At 29.8% G+C, this 12,079-nt stretch overlaps 1 protein-coding gene across 1 annotated transcript; it reads left to right on the top strand.

Annotated features, from left to right (window-relative positions):
• The first annotated feature begins 5,785 nt into the window (after positions 1–5,785).
• On the top strand, positions 5,786–8,100 carry LOC126674113 (CBL-interacting serine/threonine-protein kinase 12-like). The gene is made up of 2 exons (XM_050368491.2): positions 5,786–7,537; positions 7,794–8,100. Exon 1 carries the CDS (start codon positions 6,007–6,009, stop codon positions 7,510–7,512), a length of 1,506 nt encoding a protein of 501 aa, XP_050224448.1. The 5' UTR covers positions 5,786–6,006; the 3' UTR covers positions 7,513–7,537; positions 7,794–8,100.
• Positions 8,101–12,079: the final 3,979 nt, after the last annotated feature.

The following is a 12,079-nucleotide window of genomic DNA, read 5'->3' as shown; positions in this document are numbered from 1 at the left end:
GTTAACTAATAGTAGTATACTATTAGTTAAATTATAAGTACTATACTATTATCTTATTTAAATGATAAGTAATATACTATTAGTTAAATTATAAGTAGTATGCTATTTTTTTAAATGAAAAGTAGTATAATATTAGTTAACTAACAGTTAACCAAATGTCCACATAAAGATAGCTTTCAATTACTAAATTTATAAATAACATGTGAATGGAATACGTATTTTAATTCAAATAATAATCTCAATCTAATAGTATATAATTCAAATACAACTATTAAAAAAATATATAATTATCTTCATTTGAAGATTATGGCATAATTATCCCTAATTTTTTCTTCTGCTTTACTTAAGTATAAGAAGTTATGTTTCTATTTCTGTAGCTCCATTCTTGAACTCAAATCCTAAATACTCTAAAAGTGTTGCAATAGGTAATTTGCTGATTTGATTGCTGCATTAACAGATTTAGCAATATTTGATATCATTGTGGAGTACCTGATTCAACACAAGTGATTAGTACAATTAAAATACTGAGGTTGGTTAACTATGAGTAAACTAATAGTTAACTATAGGTTAACTACTTAATTTTTTTTATAAAAACAGAATGATTGAAATAGGAAATCAAATCATTTACCTGTCATACTCCGTTATATATATATTTGTTAAAAATCACATTAGTTAACCTTTCGTTAACTTCAATTATTTATAAAACAAATTTAAAAATTTTTTTTTTTTTGGAATAAAAATTTACAGAAGCATGTTTTAATCTATTTTATAATGCATAAAAAAAAAACCATGAAATTTCTTTAATATTTTTTTTTATTGTTATGATACAAGCATGTAATTAACCAATTACGAAATAAAATTTCAGCTATTCATTGTTTATTTTTTTTTCTTTTGAATCACAACTATTTAAAATCATTCGTTCTTTCAAATCATTGGCTCACATATAATTCACCAATTATAACACATAATATCAATCAACTGTTCATAATTAGCTTCTTTTTATTTTCAGAAAATACTAACCTTTTAGAATTGATGAGTTGTTGGTTGTCTTCCTTGCTGATTTTTTTTGGTTTCTCAATAGTTTCTGATTTGCTTTTTTCAAATGAGTATATGTTTGTAAAGATTTTAGTTACTGCTATATATGGGAGGTTTGTTTAATATTTGCCGTTATTTCTATTAATGAATCTTGAAGATTCCTGAAAATATTTTCTCAATATGTTAGTTTGCCCATTTATAGGAGATATTAAATACCATAACAATTGGTTTCCTATTTTCATGAAAACCGTATTTCCTATATTAAAATTGATATTTATGCAATCTGAAATTTGGTAACTGCATTATTCAATTTTGATTTTTGCTCTAGTAAAATTTACAATATTTTTATATATGTAGAGTATTTGTCAATTTTTCTCCCCGTTAAAAGGCTTTAAGCTAGCCCACAATTCAGAGGCTAAAAATCTAGAAATGGGCTGAAACATTTACAATAAGCCATTTTCATATGTAGCAAGGCCCAACATTAACTTACTCCAACTATTTTTTGTGAAAAAGTGCGAAAATTCGTCTAATTAAAGTCTTTACTCAAGTATAAATAAACCTCTTTTTCATTTTGATATAAAAACAATTTTAAATGATAATACTCGAAATGATTATTGTTAAAGAAATACACTTGTTGAAGTTTGGGGCTGTCAAAATTGTCATGACATGGTAATTAGATTTACCAAATATGTAAAATTGACGAATTGGTATTGAATTTTAGTGGGCTGTATTAAAAATATATCAATTCGTTTATTGACTTGTGAATTTCTCTAATATCTTTCTGAACTATACTAATTATATTAAAATTTTATAATTTAAATATAGATAGATAAATTTCTATTTATATTTCATATGCCTTAAATAGTTCATGTTAAATGGATTATATCAATCATATTGTTTGTTTATCTTAATGTGTTAATCATATCATATCATATTATATGTTATTTATTTTAAGGTTAATTTTATATAAAATCACCACTTATACACGTTTTTTAATTTTAATCACGTCTTTTTAAAAATATTCAATGAAATCACCACCTTTCATTTTTTTCCAAATCTATCACGAATGTGAAAATTCGGTGTATTTTTGTTAACTCGACAACCGGAATAAACAAGAAAAGAGAAAAAGAAAGAGAAAGATTATTTTTTGTGTTAATTAGAGCATTAGTCAGATAATTAGGACATTTATATGGGAAGAAAAAGATACCGGATTTTCTCATCGATGATAGATTTGGCAAAAAATGAAAGGTGGTGATTTTATTTGATATTTTTTAAAAGATGTAATTAAAATAAAAAAACATATAGAGGTGGTGATTTTATATATAATTAACCTTTTATTTTATATTCATGTTGTAACTGTTTTGAAGAGAAACAAAGAACTAAAACTACATTAATTGGTATTGTAACATTACAAATTAAATACTAAATTTAAAGCTAATATTCTATTTATACACAGTTAAAATTGGTTTAGTAAATTTAATATCACACAAGAATAATTGTCTCATGCAACAAGTGTATTGCTGTGTAACCAGCTGATACTGAGCTGGAGCTGCAGAGCTGTCACTAAATTAGAATTTTGGTGATTTAAATGTTAGACAACGGTAGCATTGATGGAGCAGTTAGCTTGGATGCAGGCAACAACTTGTATATCCTCTATTACGTCGTGTTAGGATTAAAATTTATTGACACAATTAATTAAATTTATTATATGTATATTGATTCTAATCGCATCATTAAAATGGATTGATACAATAAGAGCAAAATTCAACAACATATTTTGACATCCTAATGAAGTTGGAAGAGTTATACTTATTTTAGTTGGTTTATTGGCTTGAAATTACATGTCTTTATGTTAGCATGAAAACTGCAACAACAGTTGCTGCATTTTCCTAGGTTATGTTTCATTTTCAAGAAGAATATTTAAGATATTGAAAATAAAAAAATTATTGCACGCAGCCGTTGCGCCATGTCATTCTTACAACAAATCAATTGTGCGTTAACTATGTGAAAAATTAAATATTTAAAAAAGTGAGTAATAATTAAAAAATTCTCTATCGCAAATGCTCATTGGCTTAATGTAAAAATAACGTGGCGAAACAGTTGCATGGGATAAACACTCTTGAAAATATTTTTCAATAATATTTTAAATTTGAATAATATACTATGAGTATTAGAATAGAATAGATATGTGGAGGCAAGAAAACGTTATACAAATTGGGTGTATATATGACGGATCGTCAACACCAACATTGGCAACACGTCTACAGCTGCACTCCTCATATGTGCCAACTCACAGGCCACGTGTACAGTTTTCTCAATATTTTATTCTACAAATTAATTAAATTAGTGTTTATTTTTCTATTTTACTCCGTCAAGTTTTCTTGATGATGAAAGGATCACCGTCCATTAAGTTGACTTGTTGCCACCCTTACCAGAAATGAAGTGTACCCTAGCTTCACGGGATCATTTTAAAAAGTAACCGACTGATAAAATCCCACTTGTTTTTCATAAATAAGCTCCGAAAATACCGTCGATCAGTCTTGATCTTGCCACAGAAGAAGATCCAACGGTGTTATTTAATTTATATAATCAATATTTTTAAGCTTTTTCTGTACACAATTACTGACGCGCTGCTTTACAATTGCTTATGTGTGGCGCACGAATACATAAGCGCACTACTGGATTACACGTGGCGAGTTACAGAAACAAAGTTTGACTATTTTATCTGAAAATTTCTCTATATATAACGACTTACAGATATTTTTAAATTTTTATTTTCAAATGAATATATAGACATTAGCAAAATATCTAAATAATAGATATCATTTTTCTAAGGCGCTCCAGTGCATACCTGAGATTTCGGTTTCGAATTTCAGTAGAGCCAGTGTTTAAGGCTGAATTAAAATGAAAGTTTAACTACTAACCACTAACTACTAACGTAACTAGATTCTACCACAGTCAAAAATTTTTTTTTACTAATAAACAAATAGATAAATAATTTTAATAAATTAAAGAAAAATTAATTATATTTAGATATAAATAGCATTGGACATAAAAAACAATTTATAAAAATAATGTAATTAGATGATTAATAAAGATGTCAACACTAGCAGCTTTTGTGCCTTATGGAGTAGCGATACTTACAATACTGGAAGAAAGTGTCAACTTCACAGTATGTAACCTACTCCTTTGGATTCATGATATTTATGCTTTAGACTATTTTATTTAATTTTAAAAAAATAATTATTTATATAAAAAATAATCATTTATATATTTTATTAAATTATTTATATTAATTTATATTATTATTACTATTGGTTAAAATTTTAAAAAATAACAATAAATAGTCTTTTAATATTTTAAAGCGTAATTGTTTTCCAAAGCGACAAATAACATAAAATGGATGGAATAACATTTATCAACCAATTATTTTATTTAAATCAGTAATTTATGCAGTATTTGTTTCATATAAATTATATTTTTCTGTTCCATAAAAATAAATCTTACTGTATTTAAATACAAAACCATTAAAATAAATTTGAAAATTTCTCATATCACATTAATATGCCTTTTAACTTTCAAAACATCATCATTAAAAAAAACCTTTCAAATCATCAATTAATAGTATTATTTTACTCCCTCCATCCCAATAGAGTTGTCCACTTTACCTTTATCACACAGTTTAAGAAAAGCAATTATTGTTCATGGGTTTTGCAAAATTTTCCTTACTTTTCTTGTCATACCCCTATTTAATATAGGGTCCACTTTCAATTTACCAATTAGTAAATTTTAAATAGGGGTAATATAGGAAAATTGAGTGTAAAAGTTAGTTACTTTTTGAAAGTGGACAAGTATTTTGGGACAAATTTTTTTTTTTAAAGTGGACAACTCTATTGGGACGGAGGGAGTAAAAAATTTAAAACAAATATTTTGATAACATTATCATAAATTGATTGTACTTAACTATTTTTTTAAAAGTGTTATTTCTTTTATTTCTACAGATTGCAAGAAGTATATTTTAAAATAAAACATATACTCTTAATTATAAACTAATTTTTAGAAAATAAATTTATATTTCTAAATCATAAAATTCAATCATTTAACTTGCAAAAAACAAAGAAAAATATATTTTTTATCAAATAACATTCCAATGATTGATCATAAATGGAGGAAAAATTCTTAGGTATACTCAGTTGACCACGTCATTTGTAAACTAAACCAATCGTATCATAACAACTTATTAAATTGAGGTACTCTTATAATATCATTATTTAAAAGTATATGCAAACAACAAACGAAATTATAAGAATACCATCATTTTAATGAGATGTTATGATATGATTGGTTTAGTTTACGGATGACGTGATGAACTGAGTCTAGTCTACCTAAGAATGACCATATAAACTTTTCTTTTATCCAAAGGTGAATGATGTCAAAAATTTACTTTAAAATGTTTTGTCAAATCTACATAATATACTAGATTTTCAGTTAGTACTCTTCTTTTTTGGTGTCAAAAGAAATTTTTTTTTCCTTAAACTAAAATCTAAAATGCTGATAACACAGTCACAAGAAAGAAACCGACATAAATAGTAGTAAAACAAATTGGATCCCCAAATTAAAATTAAAAATTCATTAAAAATATTGAAATTAAAATTAAAAAAACAGAAAGCAAAAGTTCCAGTTTGCTTTGATATGGAGTAGTATATACCTTTTCCTTACAAAAGCATCAATTTTAATTTCTCATTAAAAATAAAAAATAAAAAGTTTCTCCCTTTACACAGTTTTACGCCACTCACAAAACCAAAACCAAAATCCTCTAAATTAAGCTCATTTTTCATCTTCTCCATCTTCACAAAAACAGAATTTCCAAACCCTAATCACCATCTTTTCTCATTTCTAATCCCCACCCTGAAAAATTCAACCAAAACCCACATCAAAAATCTCTCAATTCCCATCAAATTTTCAATCTTTATGGCAACAAAAAATCCAACCGCCCCAAACCAACCCCTTCTCTTAGGCCGTTACGAGATCGGCAAGCTTCTCGGCCACGGAACTTTCGCAAAAGTTTACCACGCCCGCAATGTAAAAACAAACGAAAGCGTAGCAATCAAAGTAATCGACAAAGAAAAAATTTTAAAAGGCGGTTTAATCGCCCACATCAAGCGAGAAATTTCAATTCTGAGACGCGTTCGTCACCCGAATATAGTTCAGTTATTCGAAGTTATGGCTACCAAGGCCAAGATTTACTTTGTTATGGAATATGTCAGGGGCGGTGAGCTGTTTAACAAAGTTGCTAAAGGTAGATTAAAAGAAGAAGTTGCGAGAAAATATTTTCAGCAATTGGTATCGGCGGTTTCCTTTTGTCACGCTAGGGGCGTTTTTCACCGCGATTTGAAGCCGGAGAATCTACTGCTGGATGAGAATGGGGACTTGAAGGTTTCGGATTTTGGATTGAGTGCTGTGTCTGATCAGATTCGACAGGACGGGTTGTTTCATACTTTTTGCGGGACGCCGGCTTATGTTGCCCCCGAGGTTCTTGCTCGAAAAGGGTATGATGCTGCTAAGGTTGATATTTGGTCCTGTGGTGTAATTTTGTTTGTTTTAATGGCTGGTTATTTACCTTTTCATGATCAGAATATTATGGTTATGTATAAGAAGATTTATAAGGGTGATTTTAGATGTCCTAGATGGTTTTCTCACGAGTTAGTTAGGCTTTTAACTAAGCTTTTGGATATAAACCCTGAAACTAGGATAGCTATTCCTGATGTTATGGAGAATAAGTGGTTTAAAAAAGGGTTTAAGCATATTAAGTTTTATATTGAGGATGATAAATTCTTTAGCTTTGATGATATTGAGAATGGTGGTGGTCAGCAATTGGATAAAGATGACACTGGTTCGTGTTCCGATCAGTCTTTGTCAGAATCGGATTCCGAATGGGAAACTAGACGAAGGGTTAATACTTCATTGCCTAGACCTGCTAGTTTAAATGCTTTTGATATTATTTCGTTTTCGCCCGGGTTTGATTTGTCCGGGTTGTTTGAGGAAGGTGGGGATGGAGCTAGATTTGTTTCGGGAGCTCCTGTGTCTAAAATTATATCGAAGTTGGAGGAGATTGCGAAAGTTGTAAGCTTTGCAGTGAGGAAAAAGGATTGTAGAGTGAGTTTGGAGGGGTCCAGGGAAGGTGTTAAAGGCCCGTTAACTATTGCAGCTGAGATATTCGAGTTAACTCCGAAATTGGTGGTGGTTGAGGTAAAGAAGAAAGGAGGCGATAGAGGTGAATATGAGGAGTTTTGTAACAATGAACTGAAACCTGGATTGCAAAAATTAATGCAGGAAGAATCTGAAGCTTCCGATATTGCAGATATTGCAGCATCTTTACCGGTAACGTTGGACTCTTCACTTCTAGCTCTGGATTCTTCAGAGTTACCTATCGACCCTCTACTTGTTCCTACAAATTTACCTTCGGATACTGAATAGAGAGAGAGAGGGAGAAAAGAAAATGGTATGCTTTCTCTCTGCTTTTACTAATTTGCTCTGCTAAGCCTTTGTATGATATTTCCCTTTTTCGTGTTTTTTCTTCTTTGATTTTATTTTGTGCTTATAAAGGTAATTAGCTGCTAATATATGTTTCATTTTCTATTCTTGTATCGGATAAGGGTAGATTAGATTAAAGAGAATGAAATACACATTTTCGGCTGATCATATATATTTGGTATTGATTTTTGTGTTTGTTCTACATTGTAAATGAGGAAATAAAGTTCCCTCTCTTCAGCTGAGGTGGTCGTTTCATACGATATAACTCCAACAACAAACAAAAATGAACTTTTGGAACTTCGTCAACTTTTCCGTAAGAGTGCTCTGAAATAATGGGAGTTCGAATCCATACATGTAAAAGACTTACTGATGAAGCTGTTGCGCTTCATCTTTTCAACTAGGGAATTATTGACCTACCTGTCCTTCATGATCGACGCAAAATTAATTGATAGTTGATAACTTGTTATGCAATTTGTGAAACATAAATTACCTAAGGTGCATTTCCTATTTATTTAATGGATGTTCATGCGAGATTAATTAGTTGAAACCACTTGGATGGATTTCCCAATTACATAAAAGCAAATTCAATAATTGAAACCTTTGAGTTTTCAATCTCCATGGGAAGTTCAATTTAAAAAGAAATTAGATTAAAGCAAATCCAAGTGGTTTGTAGTTGTTCTTCGGTTTGTCGTTTTCTTTTTCTTTTTGTTTCATCCTTAACCTCGTGTTTGCTGGTGCTTGTTATTTCACATATCTATTGTTTGCACACTTGAATACACGAGTACATTATTTCCCCCCTGAATTCGTAATTTCTGCAGCACGAAATAGTTGGATACAACTCTTTTCTGTTAACTGATGAAACTTGAGTGTTTTTGTTTTACTGTGTAAAAGTCACCTGGATAATGGTCCAACTAGTTTCTTAGAAACATGTCGCTTACGTATAATAAGAGAACAATCTACTTGTGAGTTACTGAACGATGATAGTTAGCTTCTACTATTGAACTTGCAGTAAGGTTAGTGTTTATATACTGAAATAATGTTTCCACCAAAATCTACCATGCCTACTGATTCTTTGAGCTATAGTTCTCTTGTGAGAATGGGTGCAACTTACTAACTTGTGTGATTGCCGACGAATTGGCGGTGCCTGTCATGTTCTTAATCTGTAATAAAAGATAAGAGTTTTAACGTTTTTTGCAATTATAACAGAGACTTTAAGTAAAAAATTTGAACTATTATTTTTTTGCAACTTGAAACATTGAATAATTTTTCAACAAAAAAATCCCGATGGAGACGCCGTAAAAGTATATATTCTGGTGTTTACATTAGCATTTTTTATGAAAAAATTGCTTGGTGTTCTTAATTGTAAAAAAAAGTTGATAGTTTGTGTCTCGCATTGTCAAGATTTAAAGTTCGGGCTGTTATTAATTGTTAAATTTCTTGATTTTGTTTGCATTAGACTCCAAAAGATATGATTCTTCTTTAAGGGCTGGGGAATCAATAAAGCTAGCTACTTTTGTTTTATGTAATGTGATAGTGATTATCAGATTATAAAAGAGTATAATGAATTAGTAGTTGATTAAAGCTCAGGGATACTTTAGTTTATTGGGACACAACTGGATCCCATTATTTAATGTGCAATTAATATATACAGAGGGCATTTTTGTTGCTTGTTGGTACATATCTTATATATTTAGTCAAAATCAGAATTGGCAGAATTAAACTTATTAAATTGAACTAAAATTTTGGAATTTAATTTAGTTTGATTCATATTAAAATTGTTGGAATCTTTGGTTTAATCGAATGGACAAAATTTGCATATACAGTCGACCCTCTGATAATCAATACACATGGTGGATCAAAAATTTATTAATTATTAGAATTCAATAAAAAAATTATAAAAGATATTTTAAAGCATCTACATTCATAGACCTAATATTAATATTATATTATAAAAAACTAACTAAATACACTTTACAATCATTCAATTTAAAAATAATAATTTTATATTCAATTTAAAATATATCAATTGATATCAAACTAAAAAATAATTATTAAAAAGTTGTATTCATAAAGTAAAATAATTTTTTATAATTTTTTATATTAGAGATATTTTACTTACTTTAATTTTTTTATCTAATTACTTCTTTTAATATTTCTCAAAAGAATAAGAAAGTCATAATTTGATGGTATTTTAACTTACACTTTATGAATTAAGATTAGTATTGTCTCAAATAGATCATCAATTGTTATATATTTCTTTAAAAAAATCTCTCTAATAATTAATATTCATGTAGAATATATTTTAAAATTTATTAATTATTAAATAATAGAATTATTAATTATCCGACGTGGAACGAAGTTGGTTCTCTCAATTTTCTATTAATTATTAGAATTATTAATTTATAGAATATTAATTATTAGAGGGTCGACTGTAGTAGAATATTAACCGATTAGTTTAAAGAATTGATTAATTTGTTTGTTTGACCCTTCTGATCTTAATTAATAACATACTTAGCTGGGACAAGATTGATGAGCTCTCTTGATCCACTGACAACAAAAATCAAACAAATACCACATGACAATTTCAGGTCTAAATCTAGTTTGACTTGAAAATAGATACTCCCTCCATTCCACAATAGATGTCGTTCTAGACTTTTGTAAAAATTCCCAAATAAATGACGTTTTAAACATTAAAGCTAGTTTTTGCCTAAAATAACCTTTATCTCTATTCATCAAAAGAAAATACTCCAAGGTGGCTTTCTCGTTCCAAGTATGAACTGCTCCTGCCTTAGAAGAAAATTAATTTATCCACTCAAGTCTTAACTTCCTGATCATGTTCTGCATGAGATTTGTGCTCTTTTAACCAAACTTATATGTTGGTTAGTGTTTTTAGTCACTGGGTTTGTGTTGTTTTATCTTTTTTTTCTTAAAGATTCAATCTTTTTGAATTTGGATTTATGGGTTTTGATCTTTGTTCTGTTTTGGTTTGTGGGTTCATGTTTAATTGGGTTTAAATTATGATAAATTTGAGTATTGACATGGAACTTTGTTTGGAAAGTTGACATTTTAATTGTAAACGAGGCTTGTGATTTACAGCAGAGTAATTTGGAGGAATAGCTGGTGGACATGGAAGTACATATGGTGGCGGTGGACATGGAAGTAATTATGGTGGTGGCGGTGGACAAGGGAGGTTTGCCGGCGGGCGGCTTTAACATTTTGGATGATGGAGAAAAATTAGTAATTAATGTTACTGACACAGCTGTAACTGACACGCATTGTAAAGGGTAGTTTAGGAATATTTTTATGTATTTATTGCCTCCTTAATATGTGTACCCATCTCTAGAACGACAAGTAATAAGGAATGGAGGGAGTATGTAATTAGATCTCAGTTAATATACTTAATTAGTAAAGTAAGATTGCTAATTGTCAATTTAAATATTAGCATACAAGAATAATAAAATAAATGTGTTGTGTGGTTATCATTCTGCTGCTCCTACTGTCCCTACTAGGGGTGTGCATAAATCAAATTAAACCGAAAACCGAATCGAATAAAACCGAAAATTGGAATTCAATTCGGTATTAAACGATAAAACGGCACCGTTTGGTTTCAAAAGGGTGAAATTATCGGTTTATGATAATCGGTTCGGTTTTGGTTAGAAAGTCACCGATTTAACCGAAAAACCGAACAAGCAGGACGACGTCGTTTTGATGAAGGAGTGCTGCACGTGGGACTAGGGGTGTACGTGTGAAGCTCGCTGAGATTACCCTACACAAACCGGTGCGTTTTGTGTAGGGTATTTATATGCCTCTTAAAAAAAACCCTAACCCTAATTTCATTTCTCACACCGCCTCTCTTCTCTCTTCATCTTTCAGACTTTTCTTTTCTCTCTGAAAACTTCAGACTCCATTCTCTTCTTTTCTTCGATTTTCAAAACACGACCCTTTCAAACCCTGTTATTATGCAATCAACAATGGTTTATCCTTTAAACTTCCATTAAACTCTTGTTTTGGGGTTTTTATTCAGATAGATTCCACCATTTTTAGTTCTTGACTGATGTTATATTTCGAAGGCTTCGACCTTTGATCTCCATTAAAGGAACATGCATCCATTTTTTATTAACATCCAGTTAATAAAAACTGAAGTTTATGTGAGTAACATCATCGGTGAGTGGTTTACCATTTTTTCCTTCCTTGATTCGGTTGAGTTCCTGCTTCTAACTGCTTCTGTTTGATTTTTTGACATATTCGTTCTTATGGATCATGGATCTAACTGTTGACCGGTGATTCCTTTCTTTTATGGACATCAGACTAACCGTTGGTGAGTGTTTCATTCTCTGGGTTGTGATTTGTTAATATATTCGTGCGATGATTTCTGGGTTGTGTTGCTAAATTGATCTTTCTGTTTCATGTATGTTTGGTGCTTGATCTGTTTCTCATGGATCTAACTTTGAGCAACGATTCACTTGACTTCAGATTAAAAAAGGTGAGTGTCTGATTTTTTCTGATGCAA

This window comes from Mercurialis annua, linkage group LG3 (genome assembly GCF_937616625.2).
Source record: "Mercurialis annua linkage group LG3, ddMerAnnu1.2, whole genome shotgun sequence".
Classification (NCBI taxonomy): Eukaryota; Viridiplantae; Streptophyta; class Magnoliopsida; order Malpighiales; family Euphorbiaceae; genus Mercurialis; species Mercurialis annua.
Note: the sequence above shows the minus strand (reverse complement) of the source record. Positions and strands in the feature narration are given on the sequence as shown.

Coding starts and splice junctions, on each gene's coding strand:
- LOC126674113 (XM_050368491.2), top strand. CDS start 6,007: ATGGCAACAAAAAATCCAACCGCCCCAAACCAACCCCTTCTCTTAGGC.